Source organism: Branchiostoma lanceolatum, chromosome 2 (assembly GCF_035083965.1).
Source record: "Branchiostoma lanceolatum isolate klBraLanc5 chromosome 2, klBraLanc5.hap2, whole genome shotgun sequence".
In the NCBI taxonomy this organism is placed as follows: domain Eukaryota; kingdom Metazoa; phylum Chordata; class Leptocardii; order Amphioxiformes; family Branchiostomatidae; genus Branchiostoma; species Branchiostoma lanceolatum.
The window spans coordinates 37,099,432-37,127,382 of NC_089723.1; the positions used below are offsets into that span (position 1 = coordinate 37,099,432).

A 27,951-nucleotide genomic window follows, 5' to 3' on the forward strand; every position below is an offset into this window, starting at 1 on the left:
GCACTGCCTGGAGTCAACAACAAAGCATCATTAGGAAATCTTTTTATCAACAGCTGATGTTCCCAGTAACATGTGTTCACTCTCCACCTCATCTGTGTCCTCTTCTTCCAACAACCCATGCACTGCCTGGAGTCAACAACAAAGCATCATTAGGAAACCTTTTTATCAACAGCTGATGTTCCCAGTAACATGTGTTCACTCTCTACTTCATCCGTGTCATCCTCTTCCAACAACCCATGCACTGCCTGTAGTCAACAACAAAGCATCATTAGGAAACCTTTTTATCAACAGCTGATGTTCCCAGTAACATGTGTTTACTCTCCACTTCATCTGTATCATCCTCCTCTAACAACCCGTGCACCACCTGTAGCCAACAACAAAGCACCATTAGGAAATCTTTCTATTTAACAGCTGATGTTCCCAGTAACATGTGTTTACTCTCCACTTCATCTGTGTCATCCTCCTCCAACAACCCATGCACCACCTGTAGCCAACAACAAAGCACCATTAGGAAATCTTTCTATTTAACAGCTGATGTTCCCAGTATCATGTGTTCACTCTCCACTTCATCTGTGTCCTCCTCTTCCAACAACCCGTGCACCGCCTGAAGCCAACAACAAAGCACCATTAGGAAATCTTTCTATTTAACAGCTGATGTTCCCAGTATCATGTGTTCACTCTCCACTTCATCTGTGTCCTCCTCTTCCAACAACCCGTGCACCGCCTGAAGCCAACAACAAAGCACCATTAGGAAATCTTTCTATTTAACAGCTGATGTTCCCAGTATCATGTGTTCACTCTCCACTTCATCTGTATCATCCTCCTCCAACAACCCGTGCACCGCCTGAAGCCAACAACAAAATATCATCAGGAAATCTTACAAAGCTACTAGTATGTAATTTATATATGATTGTTAGCTTAACCTTTAGCACACTGAAGCAGCCGTTTGGCACCACATTCTCTATTGGTTACACAGCAGGTTAAAGCAACAAGATTAAAGCGACCGGTACAGTAGTTAAGCAGGGTTACTAGTCTGAGCCTCAGCAAATAATGACAGCCTGCTATGTCTAGTAATGTACATAATTTTATTATTAGTAACATTTAGGAAATCTTACAAAGCTATAATAATTGTAGGATAAAACCAAGGGAAGACACAAGTTTGCAATGATAAATGAAAGTAAAACAAACCCTGATATTGCTAAGTTGTCTCTAATGTTAATCTACACATTTCAAATGTGTATTTCAAAAACCTTCTTAATTCAAACCCTGGCCGCCATAGCTGTGGTGGAATTTAACATGTATTCAAATAACAGCCTCCCAGTGCGGCTGAGAAGAATAGTGAAGACAAGACATGATCTAAATGCCGACGACAACGATCTACACAATGCATTAAAGGTAGATCACGATTAACCATGAATATTGTTTCATGTAATCCAATTATGCAAATAAGGTTCTGATCAATAATACATGTGTCCATTGATCATCTCCTGCCGCTCTACATGTATGTTGAATTTGACTATCATATGGAATATGATTAATATATAACTGCAAGAACACAAACACTAACCAGAAACAAACATCCCCTGCCTACATGTAGGTACAGCACCTGAACTTTCTGAAGGGTTTTAAGTTAAACATTAACTATGAAGTTTGTATGTGGGGCAAAATGCAATCAGTAACTTTGCAGGTCAATGTGCAAACTCAGTCATATGACACTGTAGGTCTAATACAGTCTACAGAAGGTTTTTACTGAAGGTTTTGCTTCATATCTTGTGATCCTGGTATCTATCTGGTGAACATTTTCCACAACAATGGCTGACCAGACGTCAAGGCAACTACAACCAGGTGATCAAGGCCAACAGCCACCAACTGCACAAGGAGATCAGCAGCAGGTGAGGGAGGGGGGCACTGGACATGTCCTACATGCATGCACTTATAATGAAGAAATAATCAAACTAATGCGATCAAGTGTATAAGACAAGCTCAACATTATCCAAGACAAGTGTATTAGACAAGACAAGTAAAGAGACATTTCAAGTACTGATGTCATGTTATGACACAATTTTCTGTCAGTCTTAGACAAATGCATCTTTATACCATGCAAAAAAGAAACTGTAAATAGCAACTTAAGAGTATCAAGATATGAAGCAGTATAGTTGACAAACAACTAGTCATTGTGTGTTGTGTCAATCTACATGTAGATGTAACTAGCCTTAAGTCTTAATTAACACTTTGCCTTACATTGTACCTGTTACAATTGTTGTAAAACAAAATTTGACTTCAGCCTGTGCAGCATGGTGACCATCACCGACCGACAGGCCAACAAGAACCCGACATTCCAGGACAAGGTAACCCGGCCCCACCACCAGCGCTACAGATGTCTGTAGGTAAAGTAGGGGATGTTTTTGGCGGAGCGACCATCAGGATCCAGAGCCAAGCCCTTGCAGCAGGAGGCCTCACGGGAGGACTTGTGACTACTGCATATGCTGCAGCTTCTTTTGCAGCCAGGAAGGTTTGTTTGTTTGTTTGTTTTGCATAACAAGTAAACTGCTTTTAAGCACAACACACCAGTTTTGTAGAGTAGGACTGGTACAAGCTACGTACAACCGGATCTGTAATGTTTGATTCACTCACATTGGGATGGACTAAGTGTGTTGGGTTCCTAAACATGCCCGTGGTGTGACTCTCCTCAAACAAGGGGCCTCCGACTTCATGTCCCATCCAAAAATACATCAACCAAGGCTATGTACTTCTTAGTCAAGGGAAATAGGCGTTAAGTGTCTTTCCAAAGGGCACAACATTGGGGCCTAGTAGGGATTCAAACCTAGAACCGTTTCTAAAACTACAATAACCCTAACCCCATGACCACTTTACCCCCTTTAAGGTTTCAAAGTCCCCTGCAGTAGTGATGGGAGCTGGTATGATGGGAGCTGTTGCTACAGGCGTTACATCCCTGGCAGCTTTCTACATGGCCAACAGACAACCAGCAGACGAGGCCATACACAGGGTAGTAGACAGAGAACGGCACGTCCAAGTACAGGAGATAGAGGAAGGGTCACTGCTGGTGCATGTCAAGTTTCTAACACTGGTAAGGCACAGCAAATATGAAACTTTTATCATTTAGCAAATGTTTCATTGTGACCATACAAAACATAAATGATTTAATGGTTGAAATCAATTTTCCAGCATCAGAGATGGCAAGCTTCACGCCTTTGTTTTGCGAGAGTATGTCAGAAAACCACATACATTAGATGGCTAGATGCCGAAATTACTTCATTCAGGGATGGAAACAATAAATTGGCTTTTTTTAGAGAAAAATGTAGGAAACAATAAGGCCTAGGAAAAAGATGTTGAATGTGTTTCCAGTTTCCCGACCGTCCTTAGCAATAAACTACCAACCTTTATTTGGATCTACTGCTTGCAAGGGATATCAAATTTTTGATCTGACATCTGAGTTGTAGAAATAGAAAAAGTGATATAGAAATTACTGTGTAAATATCAAGAAGAAAAGGCTGATCATGAAGACCTTTGTAATACATCTTAAAGTTTACAGAATGCAAAACACACAGAATTGTTCTATTCCCTGTTTCCCCAGGCTGGCTACTGGGTGATGCGCTCCTTAAACGAGAGGATCGACCGGGGGAGCGACCGCACCTGTCTGCAGCTGCTGCTGGAGGATGAGCTGCAGAGGATCGGCTGGACCGGACCCATCCAAGTGGGGATGGAGGGGTGGTGGTTTGCTGAGGAGGAGGGACAGGAGGAGGAGGAGGCAGCAGGGATGGAGCAGGAAGAGGAGAGATGGGAGTGGGCAGGGAGGATGGGGAAACAGGTATGCTCAGAGGCTTTAATAGAATTATTGCACATTCTTCGTATGAAGTACCGTAAAAGGAAAATATTCAAAGGCATTCAATTCTGCGGTAGGGAGAAAATGGTGTTCTCGGATGAAATGGTGGACTTCTTCACCGCGAAAACCACAAACATAAAACCACCGCAAACATTTCCCTTTTTACAGTACTGTATGGCTTTGTATCTATTACCTGATGTTTTGCTACCTGACTATTTGAGTTGCAAAATAAACTTAAATATAGAACTATTACTAGCTCCAAATCATCAACAGTGAATAAATCATACAATTCATGAAATTGGTAACATTCTGTTTACAGTCAGCATCCCCCAGTGTAACTACAGAAGGAGACTCGGGCCTGCCTGAAGACGTGTCGTCTGTAGCAGCCATGTCTGTCTCTTCAGCTGGAGAGGTGGAAGAGGGGCCACTCCAGCGGCTCAGAGCCAGGCTACAGAAGCACAAGGACTCACCAACAGCACAACGTTACATCAAGGTCTTTAGGTCCTGGGAGGAAGGAGCAGGAATCCTGGCCAGCAGTGGATACACAGACCTGGGGGGAGTGAAGGCCTTGGTACTGGGATTCATGCAGCATAACATAGTATCACCAAGTCTCACAAGTACAGTACTGTATGACCAGTCATTGTTGAACCTGAGTAAAGCTCAACTGAAACAGCTAGTGACCTCCCAGCTACAAGTCGACCCCACGGACAGCACCTGCCTGCTGCTGACAGCCCTACAGCTGCCAGAAGGAGACAGCCGGGTGCAGACCCTGCAGCAGGTGGTTGCTGCCATCCTACAGCACGGACCGGCAGACTGGCTGTACCAACACCTGCACCACATCTACTGCGAACTGGGTGAGGCCATATGGAACGCAAGCCCTCGGTTAAAGCAAACGATACCAAAACTTTTCAGGGGGGGTGATCTGTCAGCTTTAAACAAAGCCCTGTCTGCCATGGCTAGTTCCCTTATGTACAAACAGGACCATTTGGAGACTGTGTACTTCACAGCCATACTGTCTGAGGAAGTGTCTGTGACAGAAGCCATCAGACAGTTTGAGCACCTCCTCAGGCTGGCACCAGAGTGTGATTACTATGTGCGGCATGCTCACTACTACCTGGCCACCCTGTACAACCAGCAGCAGGACAGGCAGAAGGTGATTCACCACTTCACCAGGGGGGAAGAGAGGGAGACCAACAGGCTACCTAGGTTTGCTGAAGTCCTCGGATCCATCAAAGATCCTGCTAGAAAGGCATATGAACAATGTCTATCTAAGTGATGGTCTTCTATCTCTTCCCAAATTACATATATTGAAGATGTGTGAAAGTCCTATCCTATGGCAGAATTCCATTTCAACATTTCCATTCACTTTTCTTTTCACAATTATGCAAAATTAATGACTTTTCTCTAGAAAGTACCTTATTGCAAGATGATACTTTATGCAAATCTTCATGACATCACAATGATGTCATCAAGCGTAATAGAGCCATGCCCATTTTCAGTAAAAATGGTCAAACTTGTCTTAGATGCTCGGGCATTTATCAAGATTGATAGAAAATGGTGATATTTCACAAAAATGTACATAATAGTTCCATGTATTGATGTACTATCATGGAAACATTGGAGTTATAGAATTTCCTCATTAATAATGCAAGTTCAATCCTTATTGTTGTTGATCAATAATGCAAATAAGGTTTTGATTAACATGATCGTACAAACATATGGAAAATATGTTGTGAATTATTAGCCTCTTCCATTGACCCTATGACCTGGATTATCCGTCAGATAAGATTGATAATCATGTACAATGCTAAAAGTTACGTTTAATGATACAGAATTACTGTATAACTACTGTATAGCAAAAAGGACTTAGGTTATCATAAGGTGAAGACTGGGATACTTGCAAGAGAAAGTCTGTGCTCATTGCTGTGGAAGTGCCTCAATGTTAAATGATAAATGATCGAAGGGAATTTTACTGCCTGTATCTGTATGTGTCTGTTGTGCGTGTGTGTGTGTGTGTGTGTGTGTGAATAGGCTACTAGTATAGGCTACCACAAGGTGAAGTCTGGCAAGGATACTTCCAAGAAAAAGTCTGCTACTGCTATGTTGGCTGCCACCTCCTTGTGCAGACTCTGAGGTATTATTTTCAGTTACAATGTCTGTCAGTTTGTGTTTTCTTAGTTATTTCACAGTATGTGACAGGAAGTAAAGGGCACACAGTCAGATGGGGAGTGATGGGGATGGGGAGTCATAGGAAGTGGATTTCATAGTTGGCAGAATTAGTCATGTATACAATCATTAGCTTTGTGACCATTATGTAGAATCATGCATAGTCTTTTTGATGGTTATGCATGCATATTCTTCCAAATGAAATAGACATAACATAAATTTGCTAATTTCATACTGACAATAAATCATCCATTAGATTCTGATATAGACATTATCAAGCTATTGCTTTGTATGTTGTTTGTATTTCATATGTACTGTATGAATCTTCCATATGGGCCGGTGTGCCTCAAATAAACAATGACTGACACTGACAATGAATGAACATGGACTGGTATAGTTAAGATACCTTAAATATAACTCCAGCTTAAATATTTGTCAGACCTCGCAAAGAGCATTCATACCAGGGTCCATGAATCTGGATTCACCGAGGTACGGGGTTGACTCTGCTAAAGCCATTTGCATTCATACCAGGATTTGTTTAATCTGGCCAAAATCAAGTCCAGTCAATGCAGTTTAACCAGAAACCACTAGATGGTACTTAGTAAAAGAAACATGCTCTAAATGCAGAAATGTTTGCAGCGGTCTTATGTTGGCAGTTTTTGTGTTTAACTCTTCAGCGTGAACTTAAGTCAACCATGCACTTTTTGCCCACCTATATATATATATATGACTGCAGCCCTACTATTGTTTCAAACGCGAACTTAAAACCGTGGTCGTACACGCCATTTTCTCCCTCCTGTGAAATTAAATGTATTTACAGAAATGGGAGAACAGAAACATCATGTCATGTGGAACCCTCTGTAGAGAGCTACTGCCCCATGGCACCAGGAAGGTAAGTTTATGTGTGGTTTAATACACCAGGTCCTATTCATGACTCAAGCACTCCTCTCCTTGATTTAACTCATTACCACAATGGCATTTTAAGAGCCTCAGGGTATAACATAGAACTACATCAAATGATGGTCCCTCTATAATAATTGTTTACACAATGTACAAAAATAGGAATATGCACCATCGAAAATCACATTTCACTGTCTGCTTCACCCATAAGCAAGCTGTGATGTTTATTTGTCGCCACTGACATGTCAGAGGTGAAACTTTGACCTTTCAACATTTGACTCAATAATAAGAAGTGAAAAAACCAGTTCTAACTTAGGCACCACTTTGCATGCAGAATCGATTCCACATGGATCGGCACTGAAATATTCCTAAGATCGCCGTCAGATTTGTGCCTCACAGGTGGGAATATGACCTTTATTGTTCACTGTACAAATTCTAAATCTCTGAGGAAGGCTTGCAACACTACATAGAAAGTTATTACACAATATACGTTGTATTTTTTTCATATTAGAAAGCATGCCCTACCATGGGCGCTACTTCTGTTTGAAAAGACTAGAACCATTTTCCAAGCTTAATGACAGATGCTTTCACGAAATGCTTCTTCTGGTTTTCAAAATACAACATGTTTTGTACTTGAATATATATTCTCAAAAGTTACTAAAATTTTGTCCAGAAAGTGGTTCATCTGGGTGAGAAAATACCTATTTGATATGTTGGGAATGGGCAATCAAGCTGAAACTTCCTTATATACACTATGTCTATGCCCAAAAGAGGCAAGTTTACTACCCCTCAAGCAAAACTTTGACACATTTTAGGGACCATGTTTCTGTAACAGAATATAAATCAAGAGGATCTGTCATGTACAAAAATATATCTATCAAGAATTATGTATTTGTAGCATGCGTATACATTTTATATAGTCCATTGTGGTTAGCGATCTTGCCTCTGGAACTAGAAGCCCCGGGTTTGATCCCGGCTGCGTCGCTCACCCGACATGCACGCTACTGGAAAGGGTCACAGTCCTTAGGACGGGACGTTAAGCCGTGGTCCACTGTTCATTGTGTTTGTCAAAAAGAGCTAGGGGAATTTCCCCCGGTACAATGAACCTGTAAATACTGTACATAGCGTCTATCTTCTCTGTCACGACCAGTGGAAGATTAGCTCATCTGTTCATTGAGTTCATTTGAGCTAATCTGGTTCGAGATTACTTAGTTTACTTTCCTTTTTATGTCAACCTGGATCTAAATCAGACCACAAAATACCGACACATTTCCTATTCTAACCTTATCCTTTCAACTGTTTATGTGCCACGAGGCGGTGCGCAGTTCCCTCCTAGTGGGAAACTTGGGATTCTGAGTGGCTCATAAGCCCATTTTTAGAAATCCTACTAGCATTTAGAATAGGATGCTATGCTGCAAGGTTTCAAGGAGACAAATTCTACATGCCCCCCCCCCCCCCCCCGGTCAAATTTTTCCCCATGAACCTCCTCCTAGAGCAATTTCTTTTTTCTTTTCTGCCAATTCACTTTCTTCTGCACAGCACATCTGTCTAGCTTCTAAACAGTGACTAAATACTAACAGTTTGTTTCGCCTTGCAAAACTGTATTTACCTGCTTGTGTTATTGAGTATGTATTACAATTAGCAAGACCTTCAAGCATAGCATACATGTTTGTCTAGATAGTGGCATCAAAACTTTCTGAAGGGCTTCGAGTTAAGCATTTAAAAGTTTGACATCAACTGGAATTTCCTGTATATGTTGGTCAAAATGCAATCAATACTTTGTATGTCAAGTCAATGTGCAAACTCATTAGCTCTTACAGTTTGAGAGTCTGAATGTTTTGCTTTGAACATCGAGTAATCGTATGCGGTACAAATTGTATGTCAGGTCAACAAAAGACAAAAATGGCTGACCAGACGTCAAGGCAACCACAACCAAGTGATCAGGGCCAACAGCCGCCACCTTCACAAGGAGAACAGCAGCCTGGACAGGTGGGAGAGGGGGGCATTCTGCCTGTGCAGTATGGGGACCATCACCATGGACAGACAGGCCAACTAGTTCCCCAGGTTCCAGGACAACTTGGTTACCCAGTCCCACCGCAAGCTGCTCCTGTACATGGACAGGCAGGACAACTAGCTCCCCAAATTCCAGCCCCGCCGCCAGCTCTGCAGGTGGCTGTGGGTGCTTTCGGAGGAGCGACCATCAGGATCCAGAGCCCAGCCCTCGCAGAGGGAGTCGTCGTGGCTGGAGCATCTGCTGCAGCTGCATTTGCTGCCAGCAAGGTTTGATTGTTTATCATAACCAGTCAACCGCCTTAAAGTTGAAGTGCAAGCTGTGTAAGACCAGACTGACAGTTATGAGCCCAAAGTCTTTTTGGTAAGCGTGGTGCTCAAGGTGCGACCCTCCTCAAACATTTAAGTCCCCTTTGAGAGATGCCTATAACTGAAGCTACACATATGCAGTGAGGTGAGGAAAGCTGTATTAAGTCCCTTAAGTTTCCTATTTAGGACACAACATTGGGGCCTGTTAGGGATTCGAACCTAGAACCACTTTCAGATCCTATTAGTCAACAGCCCTAACCACAAGACCCCCTTGTCACTTTTAAGGTTGCAGAGTCTGCTGCAGGAGTGGTGGGAGCAGGTCTGGCTGCAGGTGTCGCTACAGGTGTAACAACCCTGGCAGCTTTCTACATGAACAAGAGGCCACAAACAGACGAGGCCATCCACAGGGTAGTGGACCGAGAACGACATGTCCAAGTAGAGCAGATAGAAGAAGGGTCGCTTCTCGTGCATGTCAAGTTTCTAACACTGGTAAGACAGCAAAATATGAAACTTTTATCATTTAGATTGTTAGTGCCAATGCAATATGATCATGTTGTGACGGCTTCATTGTGATTTTTAAAAAAATTGAATGAAATCAAGGTTGAAATCAGTTTTTCCAACATGAGAGATGACCAACATTAACCCCTACACTCTGATAGTGGTTTTGCAAGTCTGGTCAGAAAAAAAGTCTAACAAAAAAAAAACCAGCCAGACAAGCTGAAAATAATAGTTCACTTTTATTTCACTACACCATCGCAAGGCACACTAGGGCAAAATCTGCGCTCCCCTAGGCGTGATGCCCCGCGAAGGGTTTGCCTAGTAATATGTAGATGTATTGTGTACTATTTCTGTTCACTGTATCCCCAGGCTGGCTACTGGGTGATGCGCACCTTAAACGAGAGGATCGACCGGGGTAGCGACCGCACCTGTCTGCAGCTGCTGCTGGAGGATGAGCTGCAGAGGATCGGCTGGACCGGACCCATCCAAGTGGGGATGGAGGGGTGGTGGTTTGCTGAGGAGGAGGGACAGGAGGAGGCAGCAGGGATGGAGGGGGAAGGGGAGGGATGGGAAGAGTGGAGGCTGAGAGAACAGGTATGCTGAGAGGCTTTGAATGCAATTTTTTTGTTTGAAATATGTCTGTATTTGCTTCCTAAGGTTTTGCTTACTACCCTTGGAAAGTAATGGCAGTTATTAATTAAAAAAGAAGTCAAAACAACTAGTTAATCCAAAAAAACATACATTGTATTCTGTAGCAGTTCTTTTTAGAATAGTCCCTTGTTCCACTTGTCAGCATTGTTATCTTCCATTGCCTACATTTTCCAAATACTGTTACATGTTGCAAATAGCCCTCCGGCAAGGTACTTCCAAATAAAACTTCAATATCCCCCTCTGTTTACAGTTGGCACCACCCAGTGTGACTACAGAAGGAGACTCAGGCCTGCCTGAAGACGTGTCCTCTGTAGCAGCCATGTCCATCTTTTCAGCTGGAGAGGTGGAAGAGGGGCCACTCAAGCCGTACAGAGCCATGCTGCAGAAACACAAGGACTCTCCAACAGCACAACGTTACATCAAGGCCTACAGGTCCTGGGAGGAAGGAGCAGACATCCTGACCAACAGTGGGTACACAGACCTGAGGGGAGTGAAGGCCCTGGTACTGGGGTTCATGCAGCATGACATCGTACTAACAAGCTTCACAAGTACAGTACTGTATCACAAGACATGGTTGAACCTTAATAAAGCCCAACTGAAACAGTTAATAATGACCTTCCAGCTACAAGTCGACCCCATGGACAGCACCTGTCTGCTGCTGACAGCCTTACAGCTGCCACATGGAGACAGCCGGGTGCAGGCGTTGCAGCAGGTGGTAGCTGCCATCTTACAGCACGGACCAGAAGACTGCCTGTACCAACACCTGCACCACATCTACTGCTACCTGGGGTGGGCCATATGGGAGGCAAACCCTCGGCCAACAATGATGTCAATAATTTTCAAGCGGAGTGACCTACCAACAACAAACCTGTCTGCTCTAGCCAAAGCCCTGTCCGCCATGGCTAGTTCCCTTATGTACAAACAGGACCATTTGACCACTATGTACCTCACAGCCCTCCTGTCAAAGCAAGTGTCTGAGACAGAAGCCATCAGACAGTGGGAGCACTTCCTCAGGCTGGCACCAGAGTGTGATGCCTTTGTGCCATATGTTCACTACCACCTGTCCACCCTGTACAACCAGCAGCAGGACAGGCGGAAGGTGATTCACCACTTCACCAGGGGGCAGCAGACTGAGACCAACAGGCTACCTGGGTTCAGTGAGGTCCCCAGATCCATTAAAGATCGTGCTAGAAAGGCTTATGAACATTATGTATCATAAGTGATGGTCTTCTCTACCCATATTACATACATTGCAAGATGTGTGAAAGTCCTATCCTGAGGCAGAATTCCATTTCAACATCATTTCATTCACTTTTCTTTTCACAATGAGGCAAATGACTTTTTTCCAGAAAGTACCTTTAGTTATTGCAAGATGATACTCGTCATTGTGATGTCATAAAGATTTGTATAGAGTAATACTTCATACAAATCTTTATGACATCACAATGATGACATGTTTAACACACACAATGATGTCATAAAGATTACAGGCCCATGCCCTTTTTCAGTAAAAAAATTGGCAATACTTCTACGTGTCTAATGCTTGGATGTTTAATCAATGTACATGGTAGTAGTGTTAAACAAATTCCATTTGAACCGTAACAAAGGTAGGGAGCTTCTAATAAAACATAAAACATCAAACTTACCTCTGCTTCGCAAGGGAGGCCAGAAGATCTACACAAGTCTCAACCTAGTCTTGTGCTCTCATGAGACTAGGTCACTCCATGATCAAGACGTATAGTAGATGTCAAAAATTTGGTCATTGATTGAAGAATATTCTAGTAACTATCTCCACCAACCTTAGTACAGATACAGATCTTCCTGCCCGGCTCCCCAGCCGCTGTAGTGTAGAGGGACAGGGTCTGTAGCTTGTGTGAGTCTGTGGATAGGGAGGGCCCTGAGGTGTCTGGGACTGAGCCTTTCTTCAGCTTGGTCTGCAGCCATTTGCACAGCTGGGCAGTGGCTGGGGTTTCCTCCTCTGTGAGAAAAAATAATGACTCTTATTAACTTGAGTCTTATTCATTCAAACAAGCTACAACTTTTGGTCAGCAAGATTTACGCAACAGCATTACATGATGATACATATGTCCTAACAACTACACAAAGTCAAAACAAATATAATGTATATAATATCTTTTAAGCTCTAAATTAAGATTAGATGTGACAACTATCTAGTATATATTATGCAAAACAGGTGAAATTTAGTACTGTACATTAAAAACATTGTTTTGCTATCAGAAAAGATACTGAAACCCATGATTAGTCCAATCTGATTAGTGATTGTAACAAGATTTTACACATTTATTTAATATACCGTAAAATCCTTTACTGTTTAGTAAGTCGAATTTTGGTGTTTTTACTTTGTAATTTGCACTTGAGTGACTGAGTGTATGAATTTCAGAAAGTTGCTTTGCCTTTTGCTTTATCAATAAAGCGTCATCTTTATATCCGACTGGTCTAACTCTATCTATAGGTAAGAAGGACAACATAGTAACAGAAGGATAAAAAAAGCATTCATAATATTATGATGAATTGAAACCTGTCTAACCTACCAAGATCAGGTAGGGACACCACCAGTTTCCAGTAGACGTTTGTTTGCCGTCTGAGGGCTGGTTTGGACCGGTTAACTCTCGTCTTCGTCAGCTGTTCTCCCACGAGGGAGGGCAGGTCGAGAGGGGCCCAGGCTCTCTCTCTCCTAACCCTCGCCTGGAGTCTCCTTATGTCGATGGCAAGGGATGTCACTTCCCAGCTCTTCAGTAAACTGTCATAGGGAACAAAATTCACTTATTAATTCACACCCAAATCTTCCGGCACATTTCATTTGAAAATGTCTGATTTTGCATATCAATTTGGTGAAACACTGTTGCTCTTATAGGTGAAGGGATATTCTAATTCCCACACAAATATTTTTTGCTTCAGAGTTATTTCTGGAAAATACAGTCACTTCTCAACTTGAGGATGGCGAGGGACGTCACCTCCCAGCTCTTCAGTATAAACTGTCACAGGGAACAAAATCCCCTCATCAGTTCACAATTTGGAACACCCCCGTCAAAAACAGCACTCGTAGATAGAAATGGCACGTGTTAAGCATGGTGTGCATATCCGTTACCGGTTTTTCAATTTATCAGCTGTATGCATGCTCAGGAAAAAAAAAAATTGAAAAAGAAAACGGCTCGGGCACTCATGAGGAGGGAGCTTGTAACACATTGCCAACTACTACAAAGTATGCTTGTGCAGAGTTCTGTCTCTTCTGTACTTGTGTGTGAAACTGTTTAATATGAATGTGACACGGAAAGTAAAAGAACTGCATTTTGATAGTTAATTACTAAATATCATGCAGCTGTAATTCATCCAGTCAACACAGTGGGAAACCTGACACAGACATACAGACCCGTCTTCACACAAATGAGTTTAAAGTACCTCATAGGACTGGCTTCCGGCCTCTTCCTCCTGAAGAACGCCCGGATTTTCTGCCAGGGAAGTCGCTGTGTGGGAGCGCTGGGGAACTCCTGCATCGAGCGGCGCAGGCGCTTCCTCGTGGCATAGCTGGTGCGCCACCTGGTGGAGTGAGTAAGCATTGCAGTTAAAGGACCGGCTATCAATATAACTGTGCAGATGGTTCCTCGTGGCATAGCTAGTATGCCACCTGGTGGAGCAAGAAAGCATTGCAGTTAAAGGAGGTCTGTCAACCAAAGTCATTTTCAGTTCTTGGCTTTCCAAAGTTTTCAACAATTCTTGCCAATATAACGGCGCAGTCGCTTACTCATGGTATAGCTGGTGCGCCACCTAGTGAAATGAGAAGGAACTGCAGTTAAGGGAGGTCTGTCAACCCCAAACTCATTTTCAGTTCATGGCTTTCCAAAGTTTTCAACACTTAGCCAATTTTGATTCATTGCCAATATAACGGCGCAGACGCTTCCTCGCGGCATAGCTAGTGCGCCACCTAGTGGAGTGAGAAAGAATTGCAGTTAAAGGAGCCAGCTATCAATCCCCAAGTCATTTTCAGTTCATGGCTTTCCAAAATTTTCAACACTTAGCCAATTTTTTTTCTTGCCAATATAACGGCGCAGTCGCTTACTCCTGGCATAGCTGGTGCGCCATCTAGTGGATCAAGAAAGAATGGCAGTTAAGGGAGGGCTGTCAATTCCAAAGTCATTTTCAGTTCTTGGCTGTCAAAAGTTTTCAACACTTAGCCAATTTTGATTCTTGCCAATATAACGGCGCAGACGCTTCCTCGTGGCATAGCTGTTGCGCCATCTAGTGGGGCAAGTAAGCATTGCAGTTAAAGGGATGTCTGTCAATTTGGAAATCATTTTCAGTTCATGTCTTACAAAAATTTTTGACACGGCCAATTTTGATTCCTGCTAATAAACCATTCACTTTAAAACGATCAGAATGATTCTTTCACCTAAAAAAGAGGACAAACAACTAAAACATTTGCCCAACTTTTTTCTTTACGATCTCACCTCAGGGTATGAGTCAAGTAATGTGCCTTGAGGGAGACACCCTCTACCAGAGCTAGTGAAAAACAGTCTATGAAAAACACTTTTGCTCAGTACCACGAGTATGAAAAAAAAATGCAACCATCAGTTTATATTAATGCCATACTTTCTACTGAGTTGCTAGGCTTTTCAACCACGCTTGAAAGTCTTGTCTACGGTTTGAAAATTCATATTTGGAAACAGCTCCAATTTTGGGTGCCAAAAAGTGCCAAATCTCGGATATACCCCAAATGTCTATCAAGAAGGCTACCTTCTCCAGAGCCGAGCGGTTCGAGCCAGCTGCACACACTGCTCCAGCTCAGCCAGGTGCTGATCCCGCAGGTCTTCAGCCGCCCTCACCACCTCCTGACATACGTCACGCACACCCTCTACTACTACCTCCTCCTGTACAGCACGGGTGATGTCCACTGTGCATCTCTCGACGGACTCCTTCTTCAGTTGGAGAAGAACCTCCCTGTAGAGAGAAGTTTAGTCAGTGCTTGTAAATCTTTAAAAAAGTAAGTCAATGAATTCTCAGAGTCTACAAATCTAAGTCAATCTGGTAAGAAACAGACTTTGAAATGTAAAAGATCTAGCTTGCTCCACAACTACATGTACATGTACACAAACACAGAGCATAATTTTGTCATTTCTTTGTACTGTTCCAACTTTAGGCTCCAGATTCCATGCCACAAAGGTCTAAAGCTGGCTGGTGATCCAGCATTTGAGGAAAGCCACAACTTGAGCACATTAAAGATCCCACCCCAGCGCTCATCGAATGTAGGGGTCCATCCCTGTGCGAGTGGATCAAACCAAACAGTCTGGTCTTAGGCAGCTTATGCCTACTGTACAAAACTGAATATGATATGCCTAAAGGCAGTTTACCAGTTATATGGAACAAACACACTAACAAGCACAAACCTGGCTTGTGCAGTGGCCAGAGAGGCAGCCTCCTCCCCCAAAAGTTCCTCCACCAGCTCCTGACATACTACTTCTGTCACTCTCTCCTGGCAATGTCTCAGTTCCTCGGCCCTCTCTGCAGCAAGCCTGATCAGAGCATTATGTATGTTTGTACATGAGTATGAAGCTAAGTATGATTACAATATTGTCCAGTGCGAAGGGGCCCTATCTTACCATTCTATTGAACCATCTAAAATTGTCTTCGTTTCATTAAAAAAAACTGGCTCTGCCAGATCTTTCCTTAGTCACTGATGAAAGATAGCGGATGCTGTCTGAAACGTCTGTTTCAGAATCTTATCCAGTTGCTCGAGTAACTATTTTTGGTGCATGATTACAATATTGTTTGCATCTTGAACCATGAATACAGTTTGGAAAGTTTTGTGTCACATTCATCCATCATCATTTCTGTCCATGCTTTGGATAACTCTAAAGTGATACAGATTTAGGCAGCAGGGAGAAGAACAAAAGTGATCTGAACCAGCCAACACTGAATTTTGACAAACAAAAGTCGTAACCCAAAACTCATATTGTTCTCAGATATGATCAGAGGAGTAAACTGGAGCTAGAACAGGAATTGGATTTCAGGCTGCCCCCAACCTAGTGTCAAACTTGGTTGGGGAGTGGTCGAGAGCAAAGTCCTGGACGTGTGACGGACTTTCAAAAGAAATTGTGACCACATATCAATGAGTAACCAACCTCTCCCTCAGTATCCTTGCCCTCTCCTCGTTCACCACCTCCTGCACCAGGCCCTTCGCCATGTCGCTGACGTTCTGTTCGATGAAGTCCTCCAGGTACAGGGCCGAGCCCTTGATGATGTCTGCCAGATCGACCATACGGGAGGAGACGTCCTGACAGAACTCCTGGATAACCTCCAGGAACAGCTCGCGCGCTACCTCCTTGATGGACTGAAAAAAAAATTGAGTTTATGTTTATCCAGTTGCTTGTCTATGTCATTGAGTAACTGATTTTTGGCATATTTTATTACCTGGATGTCTAACCTTCATCAACATTAGTTTGTTAGTGCATTACAAGTACTAGTACAAGATTGATATGAAACTAGCCTAAAATATAGTTATTATTATTGTCTTACCATCACAGAACCCATATATTAGTCTCATTCCACTGTCTCAAAAATAGAAGTTAACACTAACTACATGCACATGTACTTTTGTCTTCCCACTGTGATATATTGTTAACATATTTATAATTTACTACAGTTACTGTTCATTTACTTTGTACAATCTGTTTGTACATTTTAATCTTATTTGTGATCACCTGTATGCTGAATTACCTATGACCTCCTAAGCTAGTATCCTGTTTACTTGTTATATGCCCCCTTGAAAATCAGCCCTACTCAGCTGAAGGGATAACCCATAAGTTCCAAAGATTGATAGATAAAGAAATAAATAATCTAGGTAAAGTTAAGCAGTCATCCTCAATTCAGGTGAAGTATATTCCTTTTTCAAGGACCAATAGTGCTAGTTAAGCGAATGCGCTACGGCTTGTGTAATGATGAATGAACAAAATGAGGTACATGTACAAATACTAGTAAGTGGATTGAAGCTTCTTACCTCGTTGGAAAAGCGTGTGGCAGGGGGCCTTGCAGTGGGGGGAGGGGATACAGGGGCAGGGGGCTGTGGAGGCTGGGTATAGGGGGGTGGGGGCTCTGTCTTGGTGGAGACTTCTATAGCAGGTACTGGCACTTCTGAGAAAAGACCAGCAAATTTGGATTAATTTTGTAAAATCAAGATAGAAACATTGAAGCAGGTTAATTCAGATTCTTCATCCTAAAGTAATTTTTACAAAAAAAATTACAGCTCTATGGCAACTGCAATCCATTCAAAAGATGTAACTGTTTATCCTGAATGGAGTTTAAACTGTAAACGCCAACACAATAAATTGGACTTACCCAAATTTTCGACTGAACAGCTACAGTCTTTTTCAAGACGTCACAGCAGCAGTGGACTGCTCACTGCTTGAAAAAGACTGTAGCTGTTCAGTCGAAAATTTGGGTAAGTCCAATTTATTGTGTTGGCGTTTACAGTTTAAACTCCATTCAGAATGACTTCTACCAACACAGATGAACTTTCAAGTGATGTTACTGTTTACAATTAAGTTACTGTAAATATCAAGATATTTGCTGTGGTTTTATTTTCACGGTTTACGCAGTGATTGCTACACCACAACTTCTCGACATCCCAAATATGTGATTCCAGTGTACCATAGAAGTGTTTCAACTGCAAACTTAATACACTGCAAAACTGACCTTTCCCCTTCTACCGCAAGATTAAATCCTGTGAAAACAAATGAATTTATAGTTATTTAGTACGTACCTTTCACTTGCTGGGTATCCATGCCGACATTGGACGGACTGTCTCCAATGAAGAACCCTGACCCATCAAAACTGTTCTTTGGAACATGGACGGTGTTGGCAGGGAGAGGACTGCCCTGAACTATCTATAAAGGAAGAAAGAATCAAAATTTACTACATGAAGTGACATTAAATGGCTGAGTAGCTAGGATAGCGGACACAACTACGAGAGTTTGCAAGTTCGATTCCTTACATTAACAGCTAGATTGTTGTTTTGTACATAACTTCACTATCCTAGACATCAATTAATCAAGAAGTTCCTACAAAAAACGTACATGGAAACAATTTGACAGTATAATGTATTTCTAAGGGACTTACAACTGAAAATTTCATACAAGTACGAGTTCATAATATTGTAGAATAGTGGATAACAAAGTTCTTTGTACACAACCAGAGAGTTAATATCTAGCCAACATTTCGGTAACCATCTGTCACCTACCTCAGGGCAGTAATGCCTGATTCTACTTCACACTGCAGATAGTTTGTGTACATAAGATCTTTGTTATCAAGTGATTTACTTTACCTGATAAAACTATTCAGTAATCGGTTAATATTTTTATACACACAAAGTCAAATCCATTCTTACCTGTCTAATAGAAACCGTTGGTTGATAGATATACACACAGTAACATAGCCAATGATTCCTACCTCTCCAACAGAAACCATCCTCTTGCTGACGACAACAGCAGACCGCCTGGCACGAGGGACACTCTCCCCTTCTACAAAGGTTGTCCGGTTGAAGCCCACAGTTCCATCCAACACAGCCAGGCCAAATGCCTCACTAAAGATGGCAGTCTGGACAACACAATGGGTTTGAATTTGAATATAGGAATGGAATCTTCAGAGAATATGCATGTAAAAGGGACCATTCCAAAATTATCATGCCCCGAAATGGACTATCCAGGATAATCCTGGGGGCCAGTCCTTCAAACCAATAAAATGATTTTAAAAAGCTGTCATCACAAGATATACTGTATACAGTCAAACCTGTATTAGCGGTCACCTTTGCATAGCGGCCACCTGCCCATAGTGGTCACTATTTGTCGGTCCCTTGGATTTTTCCCATTGACATAAGCATTAAGAATTAGGCTATAGCGGTCACCTGTCCAACGCGGTCGCGGCCACTCGATTTTCGGTCCCGCGGGTCTGGAAACACTGCCGATAACGGTCACGGCGCATGGTCGTCGCAATATTCGGGAGCCTTCTTTCAAATCCCCGCAGAAAAAAATGTCATTATAGCTGCAGTGTTACCCATGAAAATGTTGTACATGGTTTTATTTTGCTCCTGGTGTTGGTTTTGAATTTCCAAAACCGCTAAGACGCCAGAAATTTGCAGACAAACAGAGCCTCTTTGTGCGCGGTCCTAGCGGGACGCTTTGTTTACTTGGGTTACTTCACTAGTAGTACCATGGGGGAGGAGTTTGTTAAAAAAAGACAGACGCCTTTTATCCTCTAAAAAAAGGTTATAAAGTCATCTATTCTTTGTATATTCTGTACTCTTTATTCAAAGAACTTCTTTGACGAAATAAGTTTACATTTTGTACTATTTAATGTAGAGTAAATCATAACTCACACATTGCAGCTGCACCCACATTACAGTAGACTATCCCAATGACCCTATGACCTCTCATCTTGCAGCTGTTGTTTTTTCTCCCGCAAGGAATCCGACCCAAACAGGCTGATTTTACCGTGAAATTCCGCAATTATTTGCTGATAAATGATGTCGCCGCGCAATTGAAAATGACACGGTTGTCTTCGGCAACATTTTGGTCGCATGTGCTCCGGATTGGGGGCGGATCGATGGATCGACTTGGACTAAATTTGCTTGTGGAAAAATCCGGACCTACCGAAAGCAGTCATCTTGAGCCGATGGTCGTCTTGTGGAAGTGGTCGGTAGACCAAGTTTGACCAAGGAGGTTTTATATAGATAAAACCTCCTTGGTTTGACTGTACATGTATGTGAATAAATGTTTCTCAGTGGGTACAGAAAACATGTGCCATATATTGCTCGTAATCAATCAACCGTTTCTATAGAGCGGCCACCTGTCCATAGCGGTCGATTTTGGCCAGTCCCTTGAGTGACCGCTATAGGCAGGTTTGACTGTACAGTATTAAAACACGTCTTGGAGTAATTGATTAATCTGTTTGACTATAATGGCAGGAGAAGAAACGTCAGCAAAAACAATATTTGTCATATCATATGGCATAAGGAGTGAAATATAATCACTACTTAGTTGTACAATCTTAAGCTTTGTTCCATTACACAAAAGAAACATTCACGATGAAGATCCATAGTGAGTGTTTCCTTGTGTTGGAACAAAGCCTTTAAATTGTAAAACTATGGATTCTTCCAACACAGAGAAACTTTCTTTCGAGAGAAGACTGAACTGACCTCGTCCTCGTCTTCGAACCCCATCATGCGCATGTAGTCGGACAGAGGGAACTGGGAGGTGCGACCTGTGATGGAGTAGGCTCGGTTCATCACCTTGATCGACTGGGTACGGACCTGAAACAGGACAAATAAGTATATGTCAAACCTGCGCCCTGACAACGTTTTGAAACAGTTACAGTATCACATGAGCTTCAACTTGGATCACACAGGCTTTCATAGAATAATTTGAATGCACTTTGCATGAGCTGCTGTCAAATATTCAAATACCAATTTCGTATGTTGGAATTGATGTTGGAATTGATGTTCTTACTATTTTTACTTGATGAGACCAGATTTTCTAAACTTCTGGCACATTTTGCATTGAAATGTGTGTTTTCTTATATGGGTATGACATAAAAAGAAAACAACACTGTGCCAGCCCTCCCACAGGTTGGGCTGGCATCTTGGGTGATATGGGTGAATAATTTGTGTATTTCTGACAATTTGAAATGTTGCAGGACTGGTAACAGAAAAAAGGATTTCGAGCTCGATCTGAAGAGAGCTATGGATATGAGACATAGTACCTTACCTGTGTTAAGTACCTGTGCATGATACAGGCAGGCAGGTACGGGGCTGACCACAGCAGTTTGAAGAAGCGGACGAAGTTGTTGTTGTTGAGGGCAGAGAAGACCTGGAGGGCAAACTTCATCTGGGGGGAATTCCGCACCTCAGGCCGGAGCTGCTGGACCTCTCTGTAGCAGAACAAGTATACAATGTACGAGAGGGTCAAAATTAATCTGCAATGGCCAAACATTGATTAATCAAGTTTTACAAAGAGACAGCTAAGGGGTGAGGGACAGTAAGCACCCTCTGGCAGAACATACAAAAACTGCAGAGTGACACACGGGTAGTCAGGGAATCTCCCTGGCCTTGGGAAATTTTGAATTGTTCAGTGTTTTTTTTTATCATCAGTTTTAACTGTGACCTATACATTGCAGAGTGTAAGTTGTTTATTCATGTCTTTCCAATGTACATATGTATAACTAGAGCACTACAGCATTGTTTCTACCGCAAACTTAAAACACCGCAAAACCTACCGTGAAATCAAGCCCCGTGAAAATAAATGAACTTACACTTACCTAATCACAAGACGTAATATTTCCTTTAAACAGAAGCAATACCGACAAGAGGTTGGGACCTTGACGCAGGCCATTCGGCCCAAGAATGAGGAGACCTTATCAAATAAGTAATACCACTCATCACCTGAGGATGTCTCCCTGGTTCAAGTTTAGGAGCAGTTCATAGGCGCGGAACTCCCCCTCGTTGCTGCAGAACCTGCCCTCCACCGTCAGGTCGTGGTAGAACTGCTTGAGACTCTGCAGACACTTGGTCAGGTTCTCGTTGTTGATCTTGGGGTCGAAGACCGTCATGGGCTCCCCGCACAGCTGGTGGGCGCAGTGGATGTGGAACCGGGCGCACTTCTCAGTCAGGTCCACCGCTGTGTGGTCTGTCAGGAGCTGCTGGGTGATGTCCTGGGAGAAGACAACATAAGAAAGACATCGTAAGCAGCAGACCTGCTATGGGAGGATGGTTAAATGGTAATGTTTGGTAGAATTGCACCGTCACGGGCCTGCTATGATACAGTTGTAGTATGGTTAAATGTAAGAGCACATTTCTCTGTCAGGTCCACCGCTGTATGGTCTGTTAAAAGCTGCTGTGTGATGTCCTGTTGGTGAACACAACATCAGGAAGAAATGGTAAGTCCTCACTCCAATGAGAGAAAAACAAATTCTTTAACCTCTCAATTCTGGGTTGATCACTCTGGTACTTAGCTAGTAGTCGGTATGTCCACCAATTTATGGGCACAGCCCCTATACACCAAAAGGTGTGGGAAACATTCAAAGTTTAAGTTTTAACGTACCTTTCTGATCCCCCTGGTCCTGTTCCACACGAAGTCGTACCAGTCCCCCCAGGTCCCGTCCCGTCCCTGGTCCAGGATGTTGTTCACCAGGTAGTTCATGGTCAGGGTCAGGACGTGGGGTGGCCTCAGCTCGTGCGGCAGGGGCTCCTCCTTGTCGGCCGATGATCGTGCGTATTCCTTCACCGCCTTCGCGTGGTCGATTTTGTTGGAGTCTTCCGGGAGAGTCTCGAAGACGGAGAGTCTGTTTTGGAACTCTCGCTCGTAACGCTCCTTCTCAGGACACATGTCCCGACAGGTGCCGACAAATGCCTTGGCTGTGGCCAGGTCTGTCTGTTTCTTGGATCCTAAACAGGCAGGAATTGGAAATTTGTCATGTCAAAAATTCTATGGCTTCAATGGTCTAGAATCTTATGAGCAAAAGCTTTGAATTCTAGTTGATAAAGTATCATCTAAATTAAACAAAAACGTTTCTTAGATCCTATCAAACGGGCATTGGAAATATGTCATGTCAAAAATTCATGGGCTGGGGCAGTTTAGGTACAGATAAAAGATTCTTTACGTAAGAAAACAATCTTCAATCTTTGGTCTCTGGTGGAAATGAACCTGAAGAGCAGAGTACTACATGTAATAACAAGCAAAGAAACCACCTCACCCTGCCTGATGATCCGATCTCGTTGCTCCAGGATCTGAAACTTCTCGTAGGCGTTCTTCCCTGCCATCCCTCTCAGCTTCCCCATGCTGGTGATTCCCATCATAGGCTTCTTATCAGTCTCCCAGCTTTCCTTCCTCTCACTGCCCGACCCAGATGAAGACCTGTAGCGATAATGTTTTACTGATTAACCCTTGTCCTGCTGGCGTTTTCCATGCAATTCATTTCATTTTTTAATCAAGTCATTGGCCATTGACTTTTCCGTGCTGCTGTGGCATAGATACTTCCGCATTCGGTGCATTTCGCTGTGGTGTGATGGGTTTTAGTTGAAAAAACAAACAACATAGAGTGGACCCACATACAGGCTCTGTTATGTGCAACCCATATACAATGTACATGTATATATGGGTCCTGCAGGACAAGGGTTAATTCACATTTACATGTCGTGATAATAGCAGCCCGTTGGCTAAATTGGAGTATGGACATTACAACTCATAGAACACCATGAACAACATGATAATCATTAAAATATTTCAATATTACTGGGTATATACCATGATGACATTGAGAATAAGGAATATATACATCTAAACTAAAGTCGGATATAGAAAATTAAAAGGCATCTAAAACCTAGCAGCAATCAGTGCAATACTGTCCGAGTAGATGTCGCTTGCACGATTCGTGATTGATCATACCTGGCAGCCTCGGATTTGACTTTAAGAGCTGCCCCCTGTGCAGACTTCCTAATGCCGGTGCTGAGTCCTGAGGTGCCAGCAACTGGCTCTGCTCTTGATGCTGCGGCATCTGAAATTACAAATTCCATCAAAAGCTGTAACAACCTATAACCCCCATTAACATTAATCCACCGGTTACATACATTTTGTAAATCCACCACTTTGAAAAACAGTGGGTTTGAGAGATTTCTAGTGCAGCACCATTATACAGTATTGCATTATACTGGAGGACCTTGGGTTGGTAGATTTTGATGAACTCATTGACAACCTTGAGATTCGGGAACCTTTTGGCAATCAACAAAGCTCTTTGACTGTGTGACAGGAACTTTAAGAACAACCAGGGCCCTTCAAATTTGACATGATTCCCACAGTGTATCACACAGCACATGCATACTTCAAACTGTGAACTAACTTATCTATATAACACGTCTGTCTGTCTCACCTATTGTGACTTTTCCCTTGGGAGAAGTTTTGCCGGCGCCCCAGAAGATGGTGATTTCTCGAGTTCCCTTCTTAAGCAGTCGACCCTTCCGCTTGGCTTCTGCAGCTGATTTCTACAAATTAAATGAGTTTGTCAGAAGTTAATTTCACAATCTCACAGACATCTGTATCACCCCTCAATACAAAGGGGTACTTCAAGGACTGCAATGCCACCTGCCATTGACTAGTAGTACAGCAGGCTGGTGGTTAGAAATTCTTGTTTCTTTCACTGTAATTTTTATGTTCACTGTTTTCACGGTCACCTCTGTACCATGAACTTATCATCACCGTGAAAAACCTGTTATAATTATTGATGATTCCTTCACACATCCGTTCTGTTAATCACTGGCTGCCACAGTGAATTTCAAGTTCAGTGAAAATGTCCACTTTCCATACACCATAAAATTTTGCTACTGTGAAGATAAAGTGAAATACAGTAACATTCAAATGTGAAGAGAAATGTGTGAACAAGGTATGATAGCTCTAAACTTACGTGATCAGCAAAGGAGATGAGTGCAGTGTTTTTCTCCAGGTTAGGGTGGACTCGGACCACCTTTCCATACTTGGAAAAGTGCCGCCTGAGGAACTCCTTGTTGTTACACATCCTGGGCATGTCCGAACAGCGCAGGGTCGTCCTGGTGCTCACCTCTTCTTTTGTCAGGAACCTTCGTCCAGTACCTGGGGACAGAAATTCAACGTTCAAGATAGCAACAATGCTAAAATTCTAAAGGAGTGCTTTTTTTTCTGGTCAGCAGTGGTTTCAGATTCATATAAGTTTGCTGACTTTGCATTGGAACGGTTGAATCTGGTTAAAAACGTGCATGATGGGAATCACAAAGATCTTTTCAAAAATCATTTCTCAACATTTCAGGGCTTATTGCGCTAATTAATAAGGAAGGTGACAAACAGTCACCGAAACGTTGGCAGGTGAATATGTACTGGTTGTGTGAACTTAGCCTGGAATCCAAACCTATTATACATGTAGCTCCCATTCTCTGCGGAGAGGAGACTCGGGAGCTATAATCAGTTTGGATTCCAGGCTACAAAGAACTTTGTTATTCAGTGATTTACCAGCCTGATGAAACTATTCACAGGTTACCACAACTGTTCCCCATGTTTACAATGTACCTGGCTGTGAGTCTGAGGATGACAGTCGGGGCCGGGCAAGGGGTTTGTAAGGCTCCAACTCTGCATCATCTTCTGCCGCCACTTCCACTGCCGCCTTACTTTTTGGCTGCCCCGATGTGCTTGGCTCCACATTTATTCTTCTGCTGACTTTTTTAGTTGCATCATCACCAGCCTCTGTCAGCGCTCGCTTCAAAATCGAGCTCCTGTCAATGACAGGTCTCCTGCTAGGGCTGCCCTCCCTCCCTGAACCGGTGAGGACCGCTCCTTTGCTTTCTTTACTCTGGTTTGTGACGTCTTGTCCCTTTCCTCCAAACACAGTAGCTGCTGTCTTTGTCTCCTCTTGTTTGGTAAATACAGAACTCTGGTCCGTTTGGTCCGGTTTTCCAAATATTGAAGCCCCAGCAGAGGGAAAGTTTGCCGAAGTTGAAGGAAATCCGGATGAAACACTGGACGTTCGTCCAAATGTCTTGCTAGCAAAAGAGGGGGAGTCACCCCCGAACGGACTGCCTCCACCGAAGCTGGGTGCAGCAGCACCCTTGTCGCTGCTTGCAGCGAATGAAAAGGAGGGCGGTGCCGCTACACCACCGGTGCTGAAGCCAGGCTTGGCACCAAACCCACCTGTTGTACCCGTCTCTCCTGTACTGAAACCGGCCGTGGTGTCTGTAGTGGTGAACTTGAAGCCACCAGTGCTACCTGTGGACGCTCCGAACACAGCCTGCCCGCCAAATCCGGAGCTAAGCCCCTTACTCGTCTGCGGCATGCCAAACACACCGAAGCCTTGAGTACCCGCTGTGGAAAAAGCAGTGCTGCTCTCGGGCCCCAGACTTGGAGGAGGTAGACTGGAGGGCTGGGAGATGGCATCGTCGCTCGTGACTGTTGTTGGAGCGAAGATGTTTGCGGTCTGGGCACTTCTGATACCACTGAAGATGGTTTCTGCCTGCTGTGCAAACGGGTTAGGCCTGCTTCCTGCTGGAAAGGTAAAAAGAGGGTTGGTTAGACTTAAACTGTTACAGTGTTACTGGTATCCACCAGTCTGTCATACACATTTATAGATGCTGTAACATTTGTTAGTTTCATTGTCATCTTATCAATAATGGACAGCAAATCGGGGCAATAGTTGAATCATTCTTTTTTCCATGCATTCTTCAACTAGTACATTTGTAGTACAAGACAAAAATGTCAATAATCACACTGGCAAATTACCCTCTACACTACATATACATTGTGACCTGAACTAGGGCTGGTGCTGCCTCCAGCTTTACAATTTTTCCATCCCCTCATTTCTTTAAGCCCATGTTTCGAGGTTAAATCTGTCATTTTAAGCTTTTGAAAATATGTTTTCAGATCATTTTGGACATACAGGGTGAAATTTTCGTCCGTCCCAAAAAGCAAAATTCCATCCAGGGATGGAGGGACGGGTCCTTGAGACAGCCCTGACTGTGACATCACCACCCATTTCCTCAGAGATTCATCATAAAGTATAAAGTAAAATCAAAGTTTTTGTACCCATAATTGTCCTACCTTCCACACTGATCCTTCTCTTGGCCCCAGCTCCTGGGGCTCTGTCGCTGGGCCACCGTTTCCTCCCACCCCTCTCACGCCCTCCTCTGTCTGGACCGCCTCCTCTCCCCACCCCGCGTGGTGTCCTGTCAAACCCCTGGGAGAGCCTCCGCAACGCTTCCTTTTTCTGGAAATTGAAAGAGTCAATGTTAAAGTTGTTGTTAATGCAAATAAGTCCATGTCAGGTTAGCACCACATCAGTGGTGTCCAAGTGGCATAATGGCAGGGTATCTCCCCCAGAACCCAGAGGTCCTGGGTTTGCATCCCCTGACATGCCCTGTTTACATTGTTCCCTTGGGAAAAGTATCACATATCCTAAGATGAGGTGCACTGATTGGACATATGGAGGCCTACATGGCAAATTACTTTACAACAATTTTTAACCTAAGACTCTACTCTAACAAAAGAAATAAAACTCAGGTAGGATGCTCCCACAGGAAAGTTGTCAGTAAAGGTAAACTTTCTCAAGTTTTTGTGCCCAGGGATCATATTTCCACAACGGGATTTCATCAAGGACGTTTGCATTACTAAACCTCATTGCATATACTGGTGAGACACTACAGAATGCACTGTTTGGCCATAAATTTATAATTTCTGTGATTTCCCTACCGCCGCCCCCCACCCCCATCTGAGGTTTCGTGCCGCCGCCTCCGCGACTGACTGCAGAAGTTAACAAACAAACTGGAGATAAACTCCCGCTTGCACACTATACACATAAAGAGTTACCTTCTTCCGAGCGAAGCTACCGGAGGAGCTCATCTTTCACGTGTAATCTCCGGAGTTGTTGATACTTGCACGAACACCCGCACCGCCAGAATCAAACTGTGCGTGTGTTGGTAAAACTAGCACTTCATTTGAAGCATACAAAACGACAAACAAAGTATAAAGAAAATGCCGTATTCAAACCAAGTTTTTCCT

General features: G+C 43.2%; 2 protein-coding genes across 2 annotated transcripts; one reads left to right on the forward strand and one right to left on the reverse strand.

The window, feature by feature from the left end:
• Positions 1–2: 2 nt before the first annotated feature.
• On the reverse strand, positions 3–27,868 carry LOC136427038 (germinal-center associated nuclear protein-like). Its single transcript, XM_066415756.1, has 21 exons — positions 27,760–27,868; positions 26,995–27,160; positions 25,474–26,442; positions 24,839–25,023; positions 24,308–24,419; positions 23,827–23,935; positions 23,135–23,295; positions 22,483–22,826; positions 21,825–22,093; positions 21,151–21,313; positions 20,583–20,696; positions 18,839–18,985; positions 18,153–18,276; positions 17,391–17,524; positions 16,516–16,724; positions 15,781–15,906; positions 15,131–15,334; positions 13,799–13,936; positions 12,931–13,139; positions 12,178–12,356; positions 3–126 (listed from the first exon to the last, which is right to left on the reverse strand). The coding sequence occupies exons 1-21, from the start codon at positions 27,790–27,792 to the stop codon at positions 31–33; spliced, it is 4,191 nt and encodes a 1,396-aa protein (XP_066271853.1). The 5' UTR covers positions 27,793–27,868; the 3' UTR covers positions 3–30.
• Positions 9,596–10,358, forward strand: LOC136426780 (uncharacterized). Its single transcript, XM_066415505.1, has 2 exons — positions 9,596–9,718; positions 10,097–10,358. The coding sequence occupies exons 1-2, from the start codon at positions 9,599–9,601 to the stop codon at positions 10,328–10,330; spliced, it is 354 nt and encodes a 117-aa protein (XP_066271602.1). The 5' UTR covers positions 9,596–9,598; the 3' UTR covers positions 10,331–10,358.
• Positions 27,869–27,951: the final 83 nt, after the last annotated feature.